At 42.7% G+C, this 20,956-nt stretch overlaps 1 protein-coding gene across 12 annotated transcripts in view; it reads left to right on the forward strand.

Annotated features, from left to right (window-relative positions):
• Positions 1-20,956, forward strand: part of Ttll5 (tubulin tyrosine ligase like 5) — a 228,384-nt gene that overhangs the window by 40,889 nt on the left and 166,539 nt on the right. For all 12 annotated transcript variants that reach the window (XM_021201541.2, XM_021201542.2, XM_029540627.1 and 9 more), the window contains 4 exons: positions 8,086-8,187; positions 10,170-10,261; positions 11,153-11,260; positions 20,774-20,855. In XM_021201541.2, coding sequence (XP_021057200.1) covers positions 8,086-8,187; positions 10,170-10,261; positions 11,153-11,260; positions 20,774-20,855 — 384 coding nt within the window. The remainder of the gene's footprint in view (positions 1-8,085; positions 8,188-10,169; positions 10,262-11,152; positions 11,261-20,773; positions 20,856-20,956) is intronic.

Consider the following 20,956-nt stretch of genomic DNA (forward strand, 5'->3'; position numbering starts at 1 on the left):
GTCTCACTCTGTAGACCAGGCTGGCCTCGAACTCAGAAGTCCTCCTGCCTCTGCCTCCCAAGTGCTGGGATTAAAGGCATGCACCACCACTGCCTGACCTCACTGTTTCTTATATGTGAGTAAATTATTGAAGAGATAATAAAATGAAATTGCCTATGTGGCACTTGAGTCAGCTATCTCATGGTCCTGGTAGTAGTGCTTCTGCTCTGTATGCTGCTGTGGTTTTCTTGTGCAGGTCGCTGCTGTACAGTCCCCGTGCAGGTTGCTGTTTTGCTACTAGGAAGGAGACATTGGGTTTCCAGAGATAGGGTATTATTCTCACCAAAATGGTGGTGGTCTATTTTTTTGTGTCAAAAATAGAATCCAAAGAGACTTTGTTCTGGATTCTACAACTGTTGGAGGATCCAATCTGTGATATAAGTGAGCTGAGAAAGTTCCTTTTGAGACAAAGTTAATAGCCAAATTTGCACTGAAACAAGAATTTATTTTAAATTAAAAAGATACTGAGTTGGAAACCACATGAGTTGTCAGTGACTCAATGAAAGGTAGCCTCAGCTCATGAAAGTGTCCCAGGGGAGTTCTGATGGCTGCACCCAGGTCAGAGAAGTGGGAAAAGACTCTGAAGAGGCCTCTTACAGCAAAGCCCTTCCCAGCCATATTACCCAGGAGAAAGGCAGAAAAGACCCCAGGTCATTTGTAATTCCTTTCTTCCCTCCCCTAACTCTGGGCCCTTGCTCAGTAGCTTTGCTTGCTAATTAACACTGACTCTGTGGGCTATTTACCTTTTCTGTGCTAGATTCCTGTGGTTTTGAAAGAATTCAGGTACTTGGCGATTGCCAAGGAATTCGGATTACCTCACAGGCTGCACACTGTCCAGAGTCTGCCACAGCAGCAAACAGGGGGAAGAGATAGCAGCGACAGAGAGAGTCCTTCCTAGCCTGTCACTCTCCCTGGCAGGCCTTTGCTGTTTGTGAAGTCTGAGTCATTTCTGGCTCTGAGGACAGAGGATCAGGCTGGTAATCCCCTCCCAGACGCTCTGCAGGGCGCTGCCCAGTAACTGTAGCATTTTGGCAGTTTCCCTGCTGCAGCTGGTTGACAGCAGATCAGAGCTCTCTGGCCGGCCGGGCCTCCTGTTGTCTTCCCTCAGATTTTTCTAGGTCAGGCTAGGATGAAACTCTTGCTTGTGGCAAGAGTGCCTGAGATGAAGTCTCATTGGCCGTGACCCCTCTCCTCAGGAAGCTCTACATGCTAACGATAACTCAGGCGCTACTACTGCAATCTCCTTTCTTTGTGCATTTGTTCTGAATGTAGGAGACATAGCTACCGAATTGAGTACTTAACTCTTCTACATCTAGGCTCTGTGATGCCGACTGACGGAAGAGTATACGCTGACAGGTTCTTCAGGCCACGTCACAGTTTGTACGTGGGAGAAGCATTAGTAAGATCTCACTGACTTTGTGCTTGCTTCTGTCTTTTGCTTCTGTATTGATAAAGGTCTTGAAGCAAGCAGCTTAGGGGCACTTTGCAGCACTATTTGTAAATCCCCACCACAGATGTGTCTTGATTACCATTGAGTCATGTTCCAACAGCACCGGCATCACTTTCTTACCATTTAGGGGTCTTCGTAGGGTTTTTTCCCCTTTCCCTCTGTCAGTTAAAGAATTAAAAGTCAAGAAAAACAAACAAACAAACAAATACCACTTCAAATATCAATTGCAACAAGTAGTAGCAGGGAAAGATGTCAAGAGAGACCACAGAGTGAGCTGGTTAAAGGAAAGTTTTTGTTAGGGCCGAGGGAACCCAGAGCAAGGCACATGCAGAGAAAGGCCCTGCAGAGCAGAATAGGGACTGGGAAGCCAAAGCCTGGCCTTTCCTCAGCAGCTGGGGACTTCCCAGTCTTTGAGGGGTCTTCAAAGGCTCTTCCTCCCTGAGGTTAGGGTTGACCCATTTGAACGAAGAGAGGCTGATAGATCTACTTACAATTTGGGGGTAAACATGTCCTGATCCGGCCTTGAACCTGTAGGACCTTGTCAAACTGCTCCACAGGCTATAGTGGCTGGAGGTAAAGCCTGAAGACCTTTGTGTGTGGTCAGAAGTACGAGGAAGAAGCTGGATGTTTGCTATCTTTGTTTCCTACTCATGGCCCCTCTTCCTGTTTGCCTATCAAGATCTGTCTAACTCTAGTTACTTAGTTGAAAATAGCATCAGTTGAAAGTACATTTTAAAAAGATTTTATTATTTTTATTTCATGCACATTAAATGTTTTACTTGTGTATGTGTTAGTGTACTTCATACATATATTGCTAGAAGAGGCAAGAAGAAAGAGTCTGGGGTTCTGGGTGGTTGTGAGCTGCCACATGGGTGCTGAGAATTGAACCCAGGTCCCTCGGAAGAGCAGCCAGTGCTCTTTATTGTTGAGTTCTTAATCTCTTCAGCCCCTGAAAATACGTTTAACACACCTAACATGCCAGGAATATTAGCCTTGCAATATGGTTACTGTTTTGTATTGGCTGTTGCCCTCCTGACAGTGGGCGACTGGCTACAGTGTGCTGCTGCTCAGGGTTACAAGTCAGAACCAGTACGTATTGGTAGAGTCGGGGAAGATGGACATCCAGGACTCAAAGTGTAATTTCTTCAGAATGCAGATGGTTCCTATGCCATCACAAAGCAGCTGCACAACATTTCTGTAAATTAAACTATTGTAAGTCGAGGCCTTTTAAGACTTCATTTTCAAAATAAAGATAATCTATATTTGTTTTCAGGTTGATTTTTAAAAAACGGACATACAGTTCTTTTGTTATCTGTTAGCTCTAAAATAGTCCAGAGTTCAGATTATCTACAAAAGTAAGGTCCCATATTTTCTTGGCATAAAGGTCAAGGCTATAAAATTCTGTTGTGTGGGTTTTCTTAAATCTTAAAATTTGAAAGTTACATATATCTGCTGTCTGTTTCTGTGCATGCACATCACAGTGCACATATGGCAGTCAGAGAACAACCTGTAGGAATTGATTCTCTCCTTCTGTGTGGATCCCAGGGAGCTAATTCAGACCTTCAGGCTTGGTGACAAGTGCCTTTTCCTGTTCCTGTTGAGCCATCTTGAGGGCCTAGTGTACTCCCCCACCCCCAACCCCCAATAGCACTCACTTTTTGTTTTAATTGAAAATAGTTTTTTACACAATGTATTCTGATCATGGTTTCCCTTCTTCCTCTCTTTCAGATCCTCCCCACCTCCCACCTGCCCAACTGAACCCATTCTTTCTCTTTAGAAAACAAACAAGTAAAAATAAAAAACAAATAAACAGACTGGCATTAAACAACAATGAAGGAAAAGCATGAGAAACACATACACAAATCCATAAAAACACAAAATTAGAAGCCATAATATTACAAGCATAAGACCAGGAAGGAAAAAAAATGTCCAAATAAAGCAGTGTAAGACCAGAAAACCAGAATTTACTGAAAATACCATTGAGTTCGTGCTCTATAGGCCATGTGCTGGCCACGGGCCTGCACTGAAGTGTGTGTGTGCACTGTGAAACTCCATTGGAGGGCCCAAGTATCTTAAATCTTTCTCTCCTTTAAGAGGGAGGTTAAGGACTTAGCTCACTGTATGACTTTCAGCTGAGTTAGGATAAGTATTTGCAGATTTGACCCTGAATTACCTAGGAAATTATTGATTCCTCTGGCTTGTTAATAGAGAAATTGTGTTGAAACTTTCAGATATGAATTGGTTGAAGTGTGATGGTGTATGACAGGTTTAACCCACTGGTTCTCAACCTGTGGGTTTGGGCCTCTTCAGGGGCTGACTGACCCTTTTACAGGGATTGATTGTGTATCAAATATTTGCATTACAATTGATAACAGCAGAATTGCAGTCATGAAGTAGCAATGAAAATAAATGTTATGGTTGGAGGTCACCACCACATGAGGAACTGAATTGAAGGGTTCCAGTGTTAGGAAGGTTGAGAACCACTGCTCTAATACAAAGGTCACAAAGCTACATGCATCGCAGTGGGCGCTGAAGTGGGAAAGCAGCTTGCCCTGTCTGAAGGAACTTGTGCCATTCAGTGCTGGCCAGTCACCAGCAGGGGAATGACCAGGTCTTTTGTTGTTCTAAACTTCACAAGGAAGTTACTACTTTCCTCTAACACTTGAAAACATCTAGACCTGTGAAATAGCTATCCGAGTAGTGTGAAGAGCCACTTTTTACTGTCTGAGACCTCGTTCAGCTCTACCAAACTGTACTAAATTCGTTTTAAGTAGAGGACCCCATCAAGGATGGTGGTTTGGTTCAACTGTCGAGTCTCTTCCAGACCCCAGTCTGGAGCAGCTCCACAGTTTCTGTGACTTCATGACCTCAGTGTTTTGGAAAATGACAGGCTTCTCGTTTTCCAAATTGTCCTTCAATTTGGATTTGTCTGTATTTTCTCATGATTAAACTTTGGCTATTCATTTGGGGTCAGAATACCACAGAAGTGATGGTAAATTCTCATTTTGGGATATTTTATTGGCACATGCTAATTATTTAGTATTTGATTAAAGGTTGTGCCTACCAGACTTCTCCATTGTAAAGTGACTTTATCTTCTCTCTGTGATTACCAAGAATTATTAGGAGGTTGTTGAAAACCATGTAAAACCTCATTCCTTGTCTCATTTTTTTAACCAATGTCTTTCATATCTATTGATGTTTCTTGGTTAAGTGAATTATTACAGCAGTGACTCCTAGATGATGATTTTCAAATTCCATTATCCTTTTATTTGTATTATTTTGCATTTTACTTCAAGAAAAAGTTTTTTCTTCCTATTATATATTCATTTGTTCATTAATGATAACTGAAGTGCTTGTATTTTCTTATTGTTTTTTTTTCATGCTCTGTCTGTCGTAGCTTCAGCCAATGGGAGCCTTTACACTGGTGGTGTGTCCTTTTGACATGTCTCTAGCACTCTTTGAGTATGAGGCGTTTTAGGCTCTTCTTGTTCTGACCCAGCCTTGGAATCAGTCATTTCTCCAAGGAGCACTGGTTACTTGGTCGTAGAGAATTGCATTTAGAGTTGAAGGTTTGGGGGCTTGATGATCTCATTGCTTTGGGGCTTGCAGGAGAGAGACCTACGAAACATGTATATGTCATATATCCATATGTCATATATGCATCTGCCTCCAGTTCTACATCTGTTTATCCAGAAATGGGCTTATATTAGCACTTATAATTCTTCAAAGTTCAGAGTATAAACTTGCTTTTATCTTTTACATATTTTTATTTCTCTGTTCCAACAAAGAAAAAGCTGTCTCCCATTATCGTTAACATTTTTATTTTTATTTTATTTTGTTTTTCGAGAGGGTTTCTCTGTGTAGCCCTGGATGTCCTGGAACTCACTATATAGACCAGGCTGGCCTCCAACTTACAGTTCCACCTGCCTCTGCCTCCCAAGTGCTGGGATTAAAGGCGTGTGCTGACACCACCAGGCTTTAACACATTTATTTACTCAGTTTTCTTGGTTGTTGCCAGTCTCTTGGCTCCCTACTCAGATGCTCTCCAGTTTATGGATTTAGAGCCCTTAGGGCTGTTGTTGTGCCTAGATAACCTCGTATATTTCCCAGGGACTGCTTCTTAGCCTATACCCCTATACCCCGTCTTTCTCAAGGGGCTGCAAGTCATTCTCATAGCTCAGTCATTCATATGAAAAGCAAAAACAAAAACAAGCATCCCAAAGCAAACAGTTGTCAGTTAAGCAGATCATCAGAACTCGACTAGAAGACCAGCTCTGAGAGTTGTGTGACTTCTCATCTAGGAAGTAAAGAGAAGGCAGGAAAAAAAAAAAAAAAGCTGGGCAGTGATGGCACACGCCTTTAATCCCAGCACTTGGGAGGCAGAGGCTGGTGGATTTCTGAGTTCAAGGCTAGCCTGTTCTAAAGAGTGAGTTCCAGGACAGCCAGGACTATACAGAGAAACCCTGTCTCAAAAAAACAAAACAAAACAAAACAAAAAAAGAGAAGGCAGTGGTGGTCAGAGGTGAATGTGGCTATTTAGCAAGGATTCATGAGAGCTGTGGGATCTAACTGGCTAAGCTCAACCTTCCTTCTGTATGGCCTTCTTGTATTGTTCTTTGACAACAGAGTCAGGAGCATTTGCTGTTAAACTAATCTTCACCCTCGATTCTTTCATCTTGTTTCCTAGACCCAATAGAAGCCTACTCCATGACATTCGTAATACTGTCCATGCTGGGTTTTAGAATCAAATGCTCCAGTGACAGGAAGCTGAAGAGGAAGAAAATGATTTGTAGAAGTCCAGCCTTCTTGAAAAGCATGTGGGGTGCAAATGCATGGAACCCCAGAACCCGCTCACTCTGTGCTTCCCTGGGTTTTTCATGCTGACCAGGTGGAGTCAAGCATGCAGAATTAGACAAGAGGAGACACCCCTTCCCTGACCAAAATATCCCCTCCTTCATACTTAATTCCTGCGGAGGGAGATGATGGCAAGCGATAGGTCACCATGCGCTAGTGTCTGTGGAGGGAGGAGTTTTGGATCTTGTCTGGTCCCTCTGCATTTCATTCAGAGAGACTTCAGAGAGTGATTCTCCCACCTGGTCCAAGAATCACTCTGTACATGAAGATTGGGATATAAAAGCAGAGTTCATTTGCCACCAAGTGATGATGAAGAGTTAAATGGTAACTTCTGGAAGTTTATGGAAGGAAGCTTTGAGGTCTTTCTCAAGCATAGACACAATGCTTGCCAAACTCTCTTTAGCCATACATGCCTAGTCAAAATTTTCTCATCATCCACATCCTTTTTCCTGGCCTCATGTTTGTTTATTTTAGTTTCTTGGGTTTGTTTTTTTCTTTTCTTTTTTTTCCCCTTTGGCTCTTGTATATTTCTGGTACGGGGAATTAGGGAGTGGGGATGGTGGGGTGGCTGAGAAGAAATACAGAAGAGGAAAACTTTTAAATGCTGACCTTTAATGCGGTAAAAGTCTTGTTGACTTCATAGTCTGGGTAATCATAAAAAAACGGTTTGTAAATCATATGAAAATAAACTTGTGGCCTTCTAGGTTTTTCACACACTTGGATATGTGTCTTGGGAAAGCACTTTCGGGCAGGGTGAGATGGCACTAGCAGTCACTATAAGCATTGTCTTGAGAGACAGTCTTGATGCCAAGCATCGCCGGACAGTTTTCTCCTTCCCTGCTTGCTGCCTGCAGAGGCGCGTGTGCTTTGTGCTTTCCTCTTCTATTAACAGGAGCCCAGAACAACAGGTGACTGCCCTTTCCCAGTTCCGAGGCTGTCCATATTTATGCTGCTGTACTTCCTCTCATTAGCGCTTCGTGCTGTTTCCCAAAGTCAGTAGGGATCAGTCTGTTCCCTCTGTGCGTGTGGTTCAAGTCTGCAGTCCCTGTGCTGAACCATGTTTCCTTTTTCTTTTCACATGTAAAATGCTATTCCAGTCACTGTAGACCTTGAGTACCTATTCAAGGTCTCAAGGTCTTCTTTGAAGCTTCATAGCTGTAGGTAGTATCCTACATAGAGTTTCCCAGCTTATGAATGACCTTATTTTGAATTTTCATTCTTCCCATCGATGGAAGATGCAAGAGAAGCAGTATCTAAGAGTGTTTAAGCCACGGGAGTTTGAAGTTTGCAATGTGGGATAAGTTATTGAGGTTTTTGTTTGTTTGCTTTTTGGTTTGGTTTGTTATTGTTTTTAAGACAGTCTTATTGTAGCTCTGGCTAACCTGGAACTCTCTCTGTAGACCAGGCAGATCTCTGCCTCCTGAGTGCTGGGATTAAAGGTGTGTTTCTCCATGCCTGGCCAAGTTATTTAGTCTTTATGGTCATATTTAGTTTTATATCTATTTAAAATTTAGGTGTAACATAAAATGTATTTCATAGAGCTACTTTTAGGATTAAATTGATATGACAGTGTATATAAGACACCTCTCATAGCAGCTGCCACTTAGCAGAGATCACTATTTATTAGATAATATTGCCACCTTCTTCTTGTAAGATAATGATAATATCCTCCATGTTATTGCGGTCTCTGCAGTCTACAATTCCACTGAACGTTCCTGTCATTAATCCATTCTTCCTGTCAGGTTTGCAACTGTGCGTTATGATCAAGGCTCCAAGAACATTCGGAACCAGTTCATGCACCTGACAAACTACAGCGTGAACAAGAAGAGTGGAGACTATGTGAGGTATCAGCTGGGTCAGGGCTAGAAGTCAGCCTCAGCTGTGAGGGTGGAGACATGGCAGTTAACGGGGTGTGCTGCTAAGAAAGAAACACAGAGGTGACACTGAGAGGTCACCTTTAAAAAACAATTCGTTTTTTGCGAATGGGTGTTCTGGATCTGTGTGTACCATGTATGCGCCTGGTGCCCTCAGAAGCCGGAAGAGGGGAGCAGATCCCTAGAACTGGAGTTATATATGTGGTTGTTAGCCATCGTGTGGGTGCTGGGAATGAAATACAAGTTCTCTGGAAGAGCAGTGAGTGCTCTTAACTGCAGAGCCGTCTCTAGCCCCTCAAGTATCAGTTTTGAGGCATTGCTGCTGTGTTGCTGCTTCTCCATGGTATACCCAGACAGAGGGCACTTGGTTCTATTAAATATGCCTTTGCCATTTGTCTTTCCCTACTTGACTTAGGGGTAAGAATTTCAGTTTGGAAGTCATATCTAAAGCTTAAAATTATTTGTATCTTTTGACACTGTAGTTCCATTTCTATGAATTTAACCTTAAGGATGTATGTACAGAGTAGGTTTATCAATATACATCTCAGGCTGGTGAGATGGCTCAGTGGTTAAGAGCGTCGACTGCTCTTCCAAAGGTCCTGAGTTCAAATCCCAGCAACCACATGGTGGCTCACAACCATGCATAACAAAATCTGATGCTCTCTTCTAGAGTGTCTGAAGACAGCTACAGTGTACTTACATTAAATAAATAAATATAAAAAATATATACATCTCTACTGTGCATCGTTTGATAGAAAAACATATTGAGATAATACGACAAATGCTTGATTGAATCATTCTGTTAGCTAAAGCTTCTTATTTTTGCTGAAAAATGAGAAAAGGATATGTCCTGAAATGTTAACTTTCTTTAACTACAAAGTATAAGATGAGGGTAGTCAATTTTTAGGTTTTTCTCATTTGCCTTTATGTATCTTCTGAAATTTTCTAAAATACACTACAATGATCAGAGAAAAATAAAAGAAAAAGAGAACAAGCAGCTAAAGAAAGGAATGAGGCTCTCTCAGAGATGAGCTCGTGGAGAGCCGCACCAACCCAGCTGTGTGCAAATGTTATTTTTGCTCTGGTTTCTTTCATCCTGATAATTTTGCCAGGAAAGTGGAAAAATAGAAAAGAAACCCAAACAGTCACTTTCTATTCAGACTAAAAATAAGTTCCCACCAGGTCCAAGGAAGGAAGGAAAGAATCTGGAAGTGTTGGGTAGTTGCTAAAGTGAAGGTGGTTTCACTGAGTGTCCTATGGCCAGCATTGAATTGCTTAAAGCTGCCACGTCCCTCAGGTTAGAGGAGCAGGGGTGTGACTGGAGAGGGCGCTCAGGGTTGGGAAGTCAGCAGCAAAGCACAAGTCTCTGGTTACATTCATGGGAACTCCCCCATTCACCAGTCTGTGGCAGTGGGAGGCCTAGAACTCTTCCAGGTACCCCAGTGCCTTGTGTCATCAGTGGGACTTAAGAGGTTTGGGAAGGTAGCTGACACTACCCAGACAGGAGGCTTGCTAGTGTGTCAAAGCAAGTCTGTGGTTAGCTCCTTGTAAGACAGTAGTACATTAGCTTACTACCCTATCCCAACCCAGTTCAGTTCTAAATAGCATCCAGGTTGTTTGCTGACCTCAGGTGACATTCACTTCAGAGACTAGATGTGCTATATCTACTATTGTTAATTTATTATAACCATTCTTAAATTCATTCACATTTTTCCTACCTTTCTTCCTTACTCTTGATGTGGAAGAATTAGCTTTCTTCTTTTCCCTCTTCATAAAAGCAAGCTCTCCACATTTGCCTTGCCTCTTAAGGAATTGATAGAAAGGATGTCTTACAGAAAAGAACCAGGGGAAACCAGGTTGAAGTTCGCAGACTGAATGTTTATCTAAAATACTGAAAGCCCAGAGAAAGGCAGGCCTCTTGGCATATGTAGCCTTGCTTCCTTTCTTTGTAGTTGTGATGACCCAGAAGTGGAGGATTATGGGAACAAGTGGAGCATGAGTGCCATGCTTAGGTACCTGAAACAAGAAGGCAAGGACACAACTGGTGAGTATCACACCTTTCTTCTTTTAGTCTCTACTTTAAAAAAATAGTTTTATTATTTATGTGCAGTGTCTGTGCGTGTGCACACGTGTGCCTGCATGCGGATCCTCTGGAGCTGGCATTACAAGAGGTTGTGAGCTGCTCTACACGGGTGCTGGGAACCGAATGCAGGACCTCTGCAAGAGCAGCGACTGCTCTTCCCGGCTGAGCAGAGCGAGCATCTCTCCAGCCCCTGACTTCAGTCCCTGCTGTTGGACTACGGTTTCTCACCAGGGCCTCCTGGTAATGGTGCTGAGAAGCCCCTTGGTGCCTGCTCCAGTTCTTTTTCCTCTGGTTTACAATAGAGACCCCCAATTCCCTGTTCTTGTTTCTAATTTGGAAAGGATCACTTTTCTCTTAGTCCTCAGTGAACTTGTCTTTCTTGAGTGCTGTGCTGCTAAGATACTGTGGCTTTTTGTATACCGCATTGCCTCTTTCTATTGGTTCTGAGTTCAAATTTTTTAAGTCGACCTCCCTCATTCTTGTTGCTGAGTAGGAGGATGTAGAGTGGAATTTGAGTACAGGCCTTGGAGTCAAAAAGAATCCTTGCTGAGCCTTGAGTAGCTTGGGAAGCAGTGTGTAAACAGAGTTTGTTCATGCACAGGGAAAGGGTGCTAGGAGAGAGAAGGCAGAGAAGGCTCAGTCTGCAGTCTGTACCTTCTGCACGGCCATCTGCACCTTGTCATCTCTGCATGCGTGCCGGCCCTGTAGCACCCGGACTGAAGAAGACCACCACTTTGATGCTTTTTGAATCAGCACACATGCTTTGATAACTGTACTGTGACCCGGACTCTGCTTCTACTAATGCATGCATTGTAGTGTTTCTGTTTTCATTACAAAAGATTGTTTTTGCAGCATTGATGGCCCATGTGGAAGACCTGATCATTAAGACAATAATCTCTGCTGAACTAGCTATCGCCACTGCCTGTAAAACCTTTGTTCCACACCGCAGCAGTTGTTTTGGTAAGGAGCCGTCAGATGCTTGTGTTTTGTGAGGAGGGTCTTGGGATCCTCAGCTAGTGGGGCATAGTGGTTTCTCCAGGAGTCAAGGGCACATCCTGGGTTTGCTTTCTTAGGCTCACAGAGTAGATGCAAATCTATCAAGAAGCTGGTGGTAAAGGTAGTGAATTTTCATTGGAATCTCTAGAGGAATAACTCCCTTGCTGTGTAGGGAACAGGGTTTGAAACTGAAGTGTGGGTCTCTCTGGCAGAGTCCACTCAGAAAAAGTCTGCAATAGGCTGCACAGGAATCCAGCTTTAACAAATGTATTCCAGAGTTCTCTGGCTGCCAGACTGGGAGCAGATCCAAGGAGCTCTGGCTGGTACCAGTGTGTGCTTTCTCCCATTTTCCGATGACTCCTCCTATTTGTTTTATTCTTCTTCCTAGTGGGTTCTTCCCCCCCTCCTCTTTCTCCTGCTTGTTTTCCTCCCTCCTCTCCACCCCTTCTGTTTCACTTTATCTTTTTGATAGGACAGAGAAAGTGCAACAAGCAGTTCACAACCCAGATCAGAAAACCTGTGACCTCCTGACCCACTAGCTGTGTCTGTCTTTCACACCAAAGTTGCCTGTGTGCCTGCCTGCTCTCTCCATGGATAGGAACTTAGTAGTAACTGCCAGTATGAAAGTCCATAAGGCCAGGCCGGCTCTGGGCACATGTTGGACCACAGGGTAACTGATAGAGGAGTGCTAGTTAAAGCATGGGATGGAGGGATGATACACAGCGAGGATGTAAGAGGCCTGCCTTCCTTAGGGGCTGGAGATGCAGGAATAAAGAATGTGGCTTATAGGGCTTTTATAGCCTGAATTTGAAACCCCTGTTGCACCCCTTTTTGGTTGGGTGTTTTTCAGGAAGTTGCTGTTATTTCCATTTTCTAGATTATAAATGACAGCCATGAGGCATCTCCCTCCCAAGAGGACTGTAAAGACCCAGTAAGATGGTTCAAGCAAAGAAAGCGCCTGGCACTACATCTGGCCTTGAAGTTGTACTTCATAAAAATTACCTTTATTAATTCTATAATTCACATTCTAATTCTTGGTCTTTAATGGGTTATAGTAGCATGTTTTTATCTGGTGCTCAAGTAGGAGAACTATTGAAACTGAATAGAAGACACAGATAAGTCAGGGTCTAGAATTGTAGAGTAAAAGAAAAGACTGCAGTGTCTTATCAAACCAGATCTTATGGAAGGGAAGTGCTCTGTTGTGCACAGGTTCTGTGTCTAGCTAGAACACCCCCCCCACCCCCCTGCTGGCTGCCGTGCACTCACTCACTCCCCTCTGCGGCTTCTCTGAAGCCTGTCATGTTACCACCACATGCTGCTGTTCTATGCTGCTTTAGGATGCTTTCCCCAAAGTCTCTGAGTTTATCTTCTTGAGTTCTCAATAGTCATTGTGACTACCTTCCCATCTCCTCTGTTTATATGAGATCAGAGCTCCAGGCACTTTTCTAACTCCTTGCTTTTGTGTGTGTTTGATTTATCTTGCGGATGAACTAGCTCTTACTCATGTTGCTTTACCTAGGCCACCAGCATCCTTCCAGACAAAGCCAAGCATCACTTCTTTGGTGGTCTTTTTTTCTAACCTTCCTACTAAGGGTCAGCTCTCACCCTGAGGCTCCAGTACTCCAGTACTCTGTTCTCTGTCTCTGTGGTGTCTCTGGCATGCCCTCTGGTGTTATTTATGTGTGACTGTACTATGGAGTGGAAGCTCCTTGATGATGGCTGTCACAGTGTCACCACTGGCTTTGTTCCTCATACAGAGCAGCATCTTTTGCTCACAGAGAATGTTGGAAAATGTCTGTTAAATGAGTGCTGGGTGCTTGTTTTCAATGCTTCTTGGCCTGGCAGTATGTTTTCTAGTATGTCTGTTTTGGTAAGGCCTGAAATCTTCGAATTGTTGTAGTCTATTTGAAGATGGATGTGGAGGCCAACAGAATTGACTCTTACCTGCTGAAACCTTTCAAGATTAAATGTTTCCTTTGTACCTCTGCTTGCCTGTATTGGTAAACAGTCCTTGGTATCAAAAAATAAAAATAAAAAATCCTTTGTTCTAAGTAGCTCATCTTGAAGGTTTTTCTGGGTATTTCTTTTGTGTATCTTACTCTGTAACCTAATTGCTTGTTGGACGCTTAGTAGTGGGTTCTCAGAACTCAGTGTGAAAGAAGGGCAACAGCTTTCTCTGACTCAGAGAACTATTCCAAGGCCCGTCAGCCAGGGTCTTCTCTCTCCTTCCCTGCCTGGGCCCAGCTCAAGTAAATTCAGGGCATCTGGAGGTTTTTAAGTCGTTGACTGTCTCCTTGGCTTTTGTGGTTCTAATTCCTGTCAGCCCTGGGATTCTATGTGCTTCATTAACCTCCCCATGAGATATGACTTTGTATATTTATGTATCTTGGTGTGAATCTCTTTGTCTCCCTCTGATTCTTAGCCTTCCCTGGGCTTTGCATTATAAGGTGTAAGCTTTGAGTGTGTGTCAGAGTAAACAGGAATTGAGAGCTTCCTGGAAGTTTTGGTTTTAACAGAGTGTCCATAACTTTTAGAGGAAATGAATGTAAGATGGGGTTCCCTATATGCCTTTGGGGGTCGTTTCTGACCTTCTACTTGTGGATTACTATCAGGATCATTCTGTCACTGGGATTTCTGTCCTGTGATTTTTCTTTTTCCTTGCTACCTGTACTGTCTCCAGGTACCATCAGGATTCCTAGTCAGTGCCTTTTCTATACATGTAAGTCTTCTCCTCTCTGTCTGTGTACCGAACAGAGATTAATGTCACAGCAGTGCATTACTGGTAACAGTTTTGTCTTCTCAAAATCAGTTTGTCCTGGGATGCTGCTATATTCATGTGTCTGCACTGTTATTATTACCTATATATCAACCATAATAGGCAGTCTGAAACTTAGTTACTTAATGCTATTTTATAAACTTGTACATCCAGAAGGACTTTTGTGAGTGATTTGTCATGCTATAGAAGTGGAGACCCTGAGTGGTAGCCTTTATCTTGGGTTCTAGAACTAGTGAGTAAAAAGAACTTGAATGAAATAGACTCAGCCTGAAGCCAGGGCCTCAGAGGATGAGTCCTGGCAATTTCCCATCTTGATCAGAGGACTTCAATTATACGAGTTGTGAATGCCTTCCCCAATAAAACATGTTTCTAACAGTCAAATTTTACTGACTTCCAGGGTTGTGAAAATGTGGTACAATGTGAACTAATAGGTTTCAGTGGCAAGCCTTTAAATATGCTAAGGAAATTGGCACTGTGAAATTACCGACTATGAGAACAACTTTCTTTTGACCATTTGAAGAAAAACAGCCAAAAACAACAGAATGTTAGCTGTCTTTTGAAGATGTTGCTGCTGACAGTGGTTTAACCTTTGTGAGAATGGTTGAAGCGATGGGCTCTGAACCTGATCCTCTCTAGTGTGGGATCATGTAGACTAGACCCTAAGCTGACTCGCTGAGTGGGATCATGTGGACTAGACCCTAAGCTGACTCGCTGAGTCTTGCTTTGATCAGGGACCAATGCCATGTCTGCTGAGAACCAAGTATGTTCAGGATACTTCTCTTGAGTGAAGTCTGGTTTAGTTTTCTGTTACCTCTGCTCTTGACCATTTTTCAGGGTAAGGCCATGTTCTTTAAAAGGAAGGTGTCCATAAATGATTGTCAGAGGAATGGAAGAAGGTAGCATGCTTTCTCCATTATGCAAACCTCTCCACCAACAGTAAAAGAATGGAAGGCAGGGGCAGTGTTCAAGGTAAGCCCCTCTTCAGTTTATCCCTTGCTCCAGTTTAGACGGGGAGGGGCATTTGCTGTAGAAGGGACATAGGTGCTAAGAGGCTACTGTTTGTATTTAACAACATTGTTGGTACTTACTACCAACCACATATCTTAAAAGCCTTGGTTATTGAAAAGGTGAAAGAGTCAGCAAGCTTAAGGAAGTTGTCTTGGGTCATTGGCCAGGCCAAATTTGAGGCCAGCTATCTGGCCCTTTCTCCACCCACATAAAGCTGACACTGATGAGTCCACTCGTTCTGGCATGCTCACACCCTGGGCTCTCCTGTGCTGTCCTGGAACTGGATCTCAGGAACAATGACATCATCTTTTCTAGCGGATCAGGCTTGGAAAAGAGCACTGTTTCTGCCGAAAGTGCCCACAGTGCCCAGTCTGAGCGAGACACTCCTTTCAGACCTAGCGTTACAGGGGTTAGCTAGCTAGATGCCATAGTGATTCTGGGGGTGAGGTAAAAGATCAGCTCTTAGGGTTCCCCCTCTTACTCAGTTCATTCTCCTGTGGGACCTTGCTCTACTCTTTCTAGAATTCTCTTTTGGACCCATTATAAAGACTTTCATTTTGCTTTTAAACTCAAATCCTAGGCTGAGGTAAAAACATTTTCATTACAGAAAAGGATCTCAGTGTCAGTGGGCACTTCCTAGCGCCAGCACGTTCCATAGCCTGGGACTGTGGCTCCAGTGGGTCTCTTATTTCTGAGGAGGCTTAGTACATTTTCTCCAAAACGCGTGGCGTGCTGTGTGCAATGGTCTCTTAGGTCTCAGTGAGACTGTGTTTCTATTCCCCACTCCTTTCTTCAAAAGTCATCGTTTATCAGATTTTTTCCCTTAATGTATCCTTAATAAACTTTTCTTAATGAGAATTTCTGTTTATTTTTGGCAGGTGGTTCTTCTGTTACTGCTGTGCTAGCTCTTCTCTTTGCAGTGAACTAAATAAATCTATTTTCTTTCTTAAAATATGAATTCTTGTTATTTTTACTGTGCCTGGTAACTTTGTTATAACTAAGTCGGTAGGTCAGGAGAGAGCAGCTCAGCTCTTTATTAGCTTTTACTTATACATAGTTTTCTCTTTCCTCCCCTTCAGTGGTTCTTAATTATTTGTGTGTCTTTCTGTGTGTGTGTGTCCATGTATGTTATGTATGTACACGTGTGTACAGATGTGAAGCCCAGAGATAGTGTCTGGTGTCTTCCTTAGCTACTGTCTACTTTGCCTGCTATGATTATTATTTTTTGAACAAAGTCTTGCACTGAAACTGGAGGTCACTGCTTTCAGCTAGCCAGCAAGCCCTACCTAACTGTCCTTTGATATATGTATGCCTTTCCAGTACAGAGTTCATAGGTGCGTGCTCTCCTGCCCATCTTTTTATGTGGGTGCTGGGGGCCTGAACTCAAGGTCTAGGAAAACATTTTAACTGAGCCATCTCCCTTTTCCTTTGTTTCTCCTAAATGATTTTACTTATGGAATAGATTATTTCAGCCTTAGGTTTCTATCACTATGATAAATACCATGACCAAAAGCAGCTTGAGGATGAAAAGGGTTTATTTAGCTTATACTTCCACATCCCAGTCCATCACTGAGGGAAGTCAGAGTGGGAACTGAAGGCAGAAGCCATGAAGGAGCTTTGTTTACTGGCCTGCACCCCTGTCTTGCTCAGCCTACTTTCTTACACAACCCAGGAACACCTATGCAGGGGTGACACTACCTCCACATTAGTCATCAGCCAAGAAAATGCACTATTGGCTTGCCTACAGACCAGTCTTTTGTAGGAATGTTTTCTAAATTGAGGTTCCCGCTTTCAAAATGACTTCAGCTTTTGACATGCTAGCAGGCAAACTAGCACACTTGATCTAAACTGGTAAATGAGATGTGGCCCTTACCCTCCAGAGAAGGAGAGACATAGATAGGAAGGGACAAAAGACAATTCACATAGTAGAATGACTATAATGCTCTTGGACCATGTAAGTGTTACCACCTGTTTGCCTAAGGGAGCCAGGGAAATACACCCTACAAAGGAATACAATATGCAGACTATACTGTTAGAACAGGGCCCGAATTTTTTTCCCTTCTAGACAGCAACTCCTAAACGGAAGCTCACCCCTCTCAATGCCACCCTCACCCACAATCTCACTCTTTGTCAGTTAGGGCAATGGCTCAGGAGGTAAGAGATACATGGAGTTCTGTACTATTAACATGTGACCAGCTATTAGGAGAAGCAAAACTTGATATGCACCCAATTCCCTCTCACAAAGGCTGATACTGTATTGTAATGACCCAAAGGCAGAAACATCCTAATACCCACCAACTGTTAAGTGGATAAATTGTGGTATGTCCATATTATAGAATACCAACTACCTTGAAATTTAAAGGACTGAGCTACACTTTTGACACATGTAACAGCATAGGTAAGTTTCAAAAGACCATACTATGTGAAAGAAACTACTCTAAAAAGACCATAGACTATACGTATTTCATTTATTTGACTTTCTGGAAAAGGAAGTCAAGTAAACAGAAATCCCATTAGTGGTTGTTGGAAGATGTGGGAAGTGAGGGTTGACCACAGAGGCTCGTGTGTGCATCTGTGATAAGATCTTTCTGTATTGTGATTGAGGTTGGGTTTACACAGCTGGACACTTTTCATGAGTCACTTTAAAGGGGTGGATTTTATTATACATAAGTAATATACATCTATACATCTTCCTTAAAGGGAATTCCTGACAGATGTGCCTCAGAAACATGGTAAATATAATACAGGAGGCTAGACACATGAGTATACACTGTAGGATCCACGTTTATATGAGATTCTAGACTAGGTAGAATGAATTAATGATGGAAGAATTCAAAGTAATGGCTGTCAAGGACGAGGCAGATAGATGAGTCTTAAAGATACAGACTGTTGAATCATGGAATTGGTTACATCCATGTGATCCACACTCATATGAAGGGACACAGAGAACACATTCATCACCCAGGAAGTTCCCTAAAGCCTCTTCAGGGTAGATAGCTCGTCCCTGTCTCATGGTCTGTAAATTATACCTGTTAAGGCAGTAGAAATGATTGGTTGGGTTAAGGGGAAGAAGGGCCTCAGCGTCTGTGTTGAGCTTATTGTTTCAGGAGTTTGATCTGATACACAAACGATCTTCCAGCCCACTCCCAACAACCAAGGCCAGTCTTACTAAGGTGAGTTGGACTTGGCACGCTGCAGTCACATAGCAACATGCATTGCTTCCCCAACTCTCACAGGATTATAGGTTCAAGCCTGGTCTAAGTGTAGTTTGAGGCTCGGTTAATGTCGACTCTAAACCATGGCACACTCCATAGGCATTGTTATTCCAGCAGCCTTTATCACAGGAGTAAAAGTTTACTGCTGTGAAAGTGATTTTTCTCACTTTAAGATAATGTTTTTCTTTTCTCAGACTTTTAGCCAAATGTGAGTTCTTGGAATTTGCCTCTGATGCAGTGAAATGGTTAACTATGACTGCTTAAACTTCAGTGTGGAGTGTTGAAATAGTGGCTCTCACTGACTGTTGATCCATCTTATATTGGTCTACTTTTGTGGCTGGTTCTTTCTACATACCATATGTGCATCGATCTTTATTGTCATTATGTTCTTCATGCTGTTATTAAGTATTATTTTATGAGATAATTGAATCCTATACTTCTCCTCTTAAAAATGGAAGGGAATGTTTTCTTGTATCAGATACTGTATCTTGCTTCTGTAATTCTACATACAGGACTTGTAGATTATACATTGTTTTTCTGTTTCCCTCCCTCCCTCCTTCCCTCCCTCTCTTCATTCTTTCTGTTCTTTTCTTTTCTCCCTCCCTCTGTCCCTCCTTCCCTCCTTCCTTCCCTCCCTCCTTCTTTCCTTCCTTCCTCCCTTCCTTTCATCTTTATGTGTAGTCCAAACTCAGCTTCAACTCCTGATCTTCCTGTCTCAGCCTCCCGAATGCTGTGATTGCAGATCTATGCCAACATACCTGTTGAGGTTTCCCCCCTTTAAATGTCTTATTTAGAGCCACATGACAAAATCTCGTCTCAGTTATCTGAGAGAGGATTAGTGTGTGTTGTTACTGAAGACTAGGAAGGCTACTGAAAAGATGCAGCATCTGAAAAAAGCATGAATTTGTTACCAGAAGAAGCCAGTTGAAGGCACTTCCTTTTTTTTACATCTTAAAGTAAATTTTCTATAGTTAAATGAAAATGTATGAGGCCCCAAACTTTTATTGGTTTTTAATTGGTTTCTATGGTTTTAATTGGTTACTATGTAAGCTGACATGTTCATGAAAATACGAGACTATCCAAGTCTAGATTAGTGTGGCAGTTATATGCCTATAGTCTCAGCACCTGGAAGCTATGGTAGGGGATCACGAGTTAGAGGTCAGCCTCAGTTACACAACAAAGCCTGTCTCAAGCAAACAAATAAAAAAGAGTGTGCATATCTGTTTGACTTATACAGTGGAAATAGGCATAGCCTGTCTGAAGATCCATTCATTGACAGTTAGCGATGTTTGAAAAGGGTTAGGGAGCCTGAGGGATGTGTTTTAGACTGAAGTGACATCCCCAGGCCATTGTACGGGTCAGACTGGCTGCCAGGTATTTACATCCTGTCCTAGGTTTCTTGGTCTGAATTATAGCTTTATGTTTTTGGGTTCTAGACTATATGTTTATAGGTTTTTGTTGTTTTTTTAATATTAAAGTGTAAAAAATATTTTAAAATAGGGAAATTTATGTTGGAGTAAATTTCTTGAAAACCCCTGCTTGTTTTCTTTGCATGTGAGCTCTGAGGTAGCAGGTTTTCTCTTGTAGAGGAGATGCAAGTGAGGTTTGTTTGACTGACACTTGACTTGATGTTAGGAGGGAGTGGGAATCTGAGTCTGTGTGTTTAGAATATGAATACTGAGGACCGTGGGCCACTGTCACTTCTGTTGTGAGGATCGCAGCAGTCATATTCAAGGCTCCATGCTAGTCCCCCACTCTCTAGTTTTACAGTAAAACTAGGGATTCTAGGAGAAGAGATGCACGGTGGATATTAGCTTGCTTCTTGCCATAGCTGGAGAGGTAGAGGTAGAGAGTTAACAAAGAACCCAGAATCTATGCAAAGTTGATCTTTGACCCCTTCCTTTCCTTGAATAATACTAGTGATACAAGACAGCTTGTCACAGCCTGCATTACCACTTGCCCATGTCTTCTGTGTCTGGCTGAATGTTTTACTTTCTCTTCTCAAAAAGAAACTGAAGCTGTAAGGGAGGAGAAAGAATAAGTATGCTTTATAATTGGATGTCTTCCGATCGTAAAGTTAAGGAATTGTGAAGGAAGGGTCCGGAGCTGTTCCTTCTGGGGATGTCTCTTTTCATAGGATGGCAGAGGGGGATAGAGGAGGCCAGAGCAGAGCAAGCCCTGTGTGGCTGGTGTTGGTGACAGGTGCTCTTGCTTGCTTTCCCCCTCACTGCTTACCCTCAAGCACACTGGGGTCTGTGTGTTATGTCTCTGTGCAGAACTCAGGAGTATCAGTAGCTTGTTGGGTTTTAGTGTTTTCTTCTCATTACCCTTCGGAGGAGACTAGTGTCTCTGGAACTCCAGGTTCTTTGCTTCCTGCTTACGTATGCTCAGTCAGTTTCTGGGCCTCAGATGGGAGTTGAGTGACTCTGTGTGATCTTTGCATGGAAAATGATCTTGCATGTTGTGTTATATTTCCAGAACTGTATGGCTTTGATGTGCTCATAGATAATACTCTGAAGCCATGGTTGTTGGAAGTGAATCTCTCTCCTTCTTTGGCCTGGTAAGTCAGTTCTATCAACAAATAATAAGGACAAACCTGAGCATGACACTAAAATATGTTTTGTCCTTTTTTTTTGGAGGGGGTATATTATTTCTCTTGTG

The sequence above is a fragment of the Mus pahari genome, chromosome 7, assembly GCF_900095145.1.
Source record: "Mus pahari chromosome 7, PAHARI_EIJ_v1.1, whole genome shotgun sequence".
Lineage (NCBI taxonomy): Eukaryota > Metazoa > Chordata > Mammalia > Rodentia > Muridae > Mus > Mus pahari.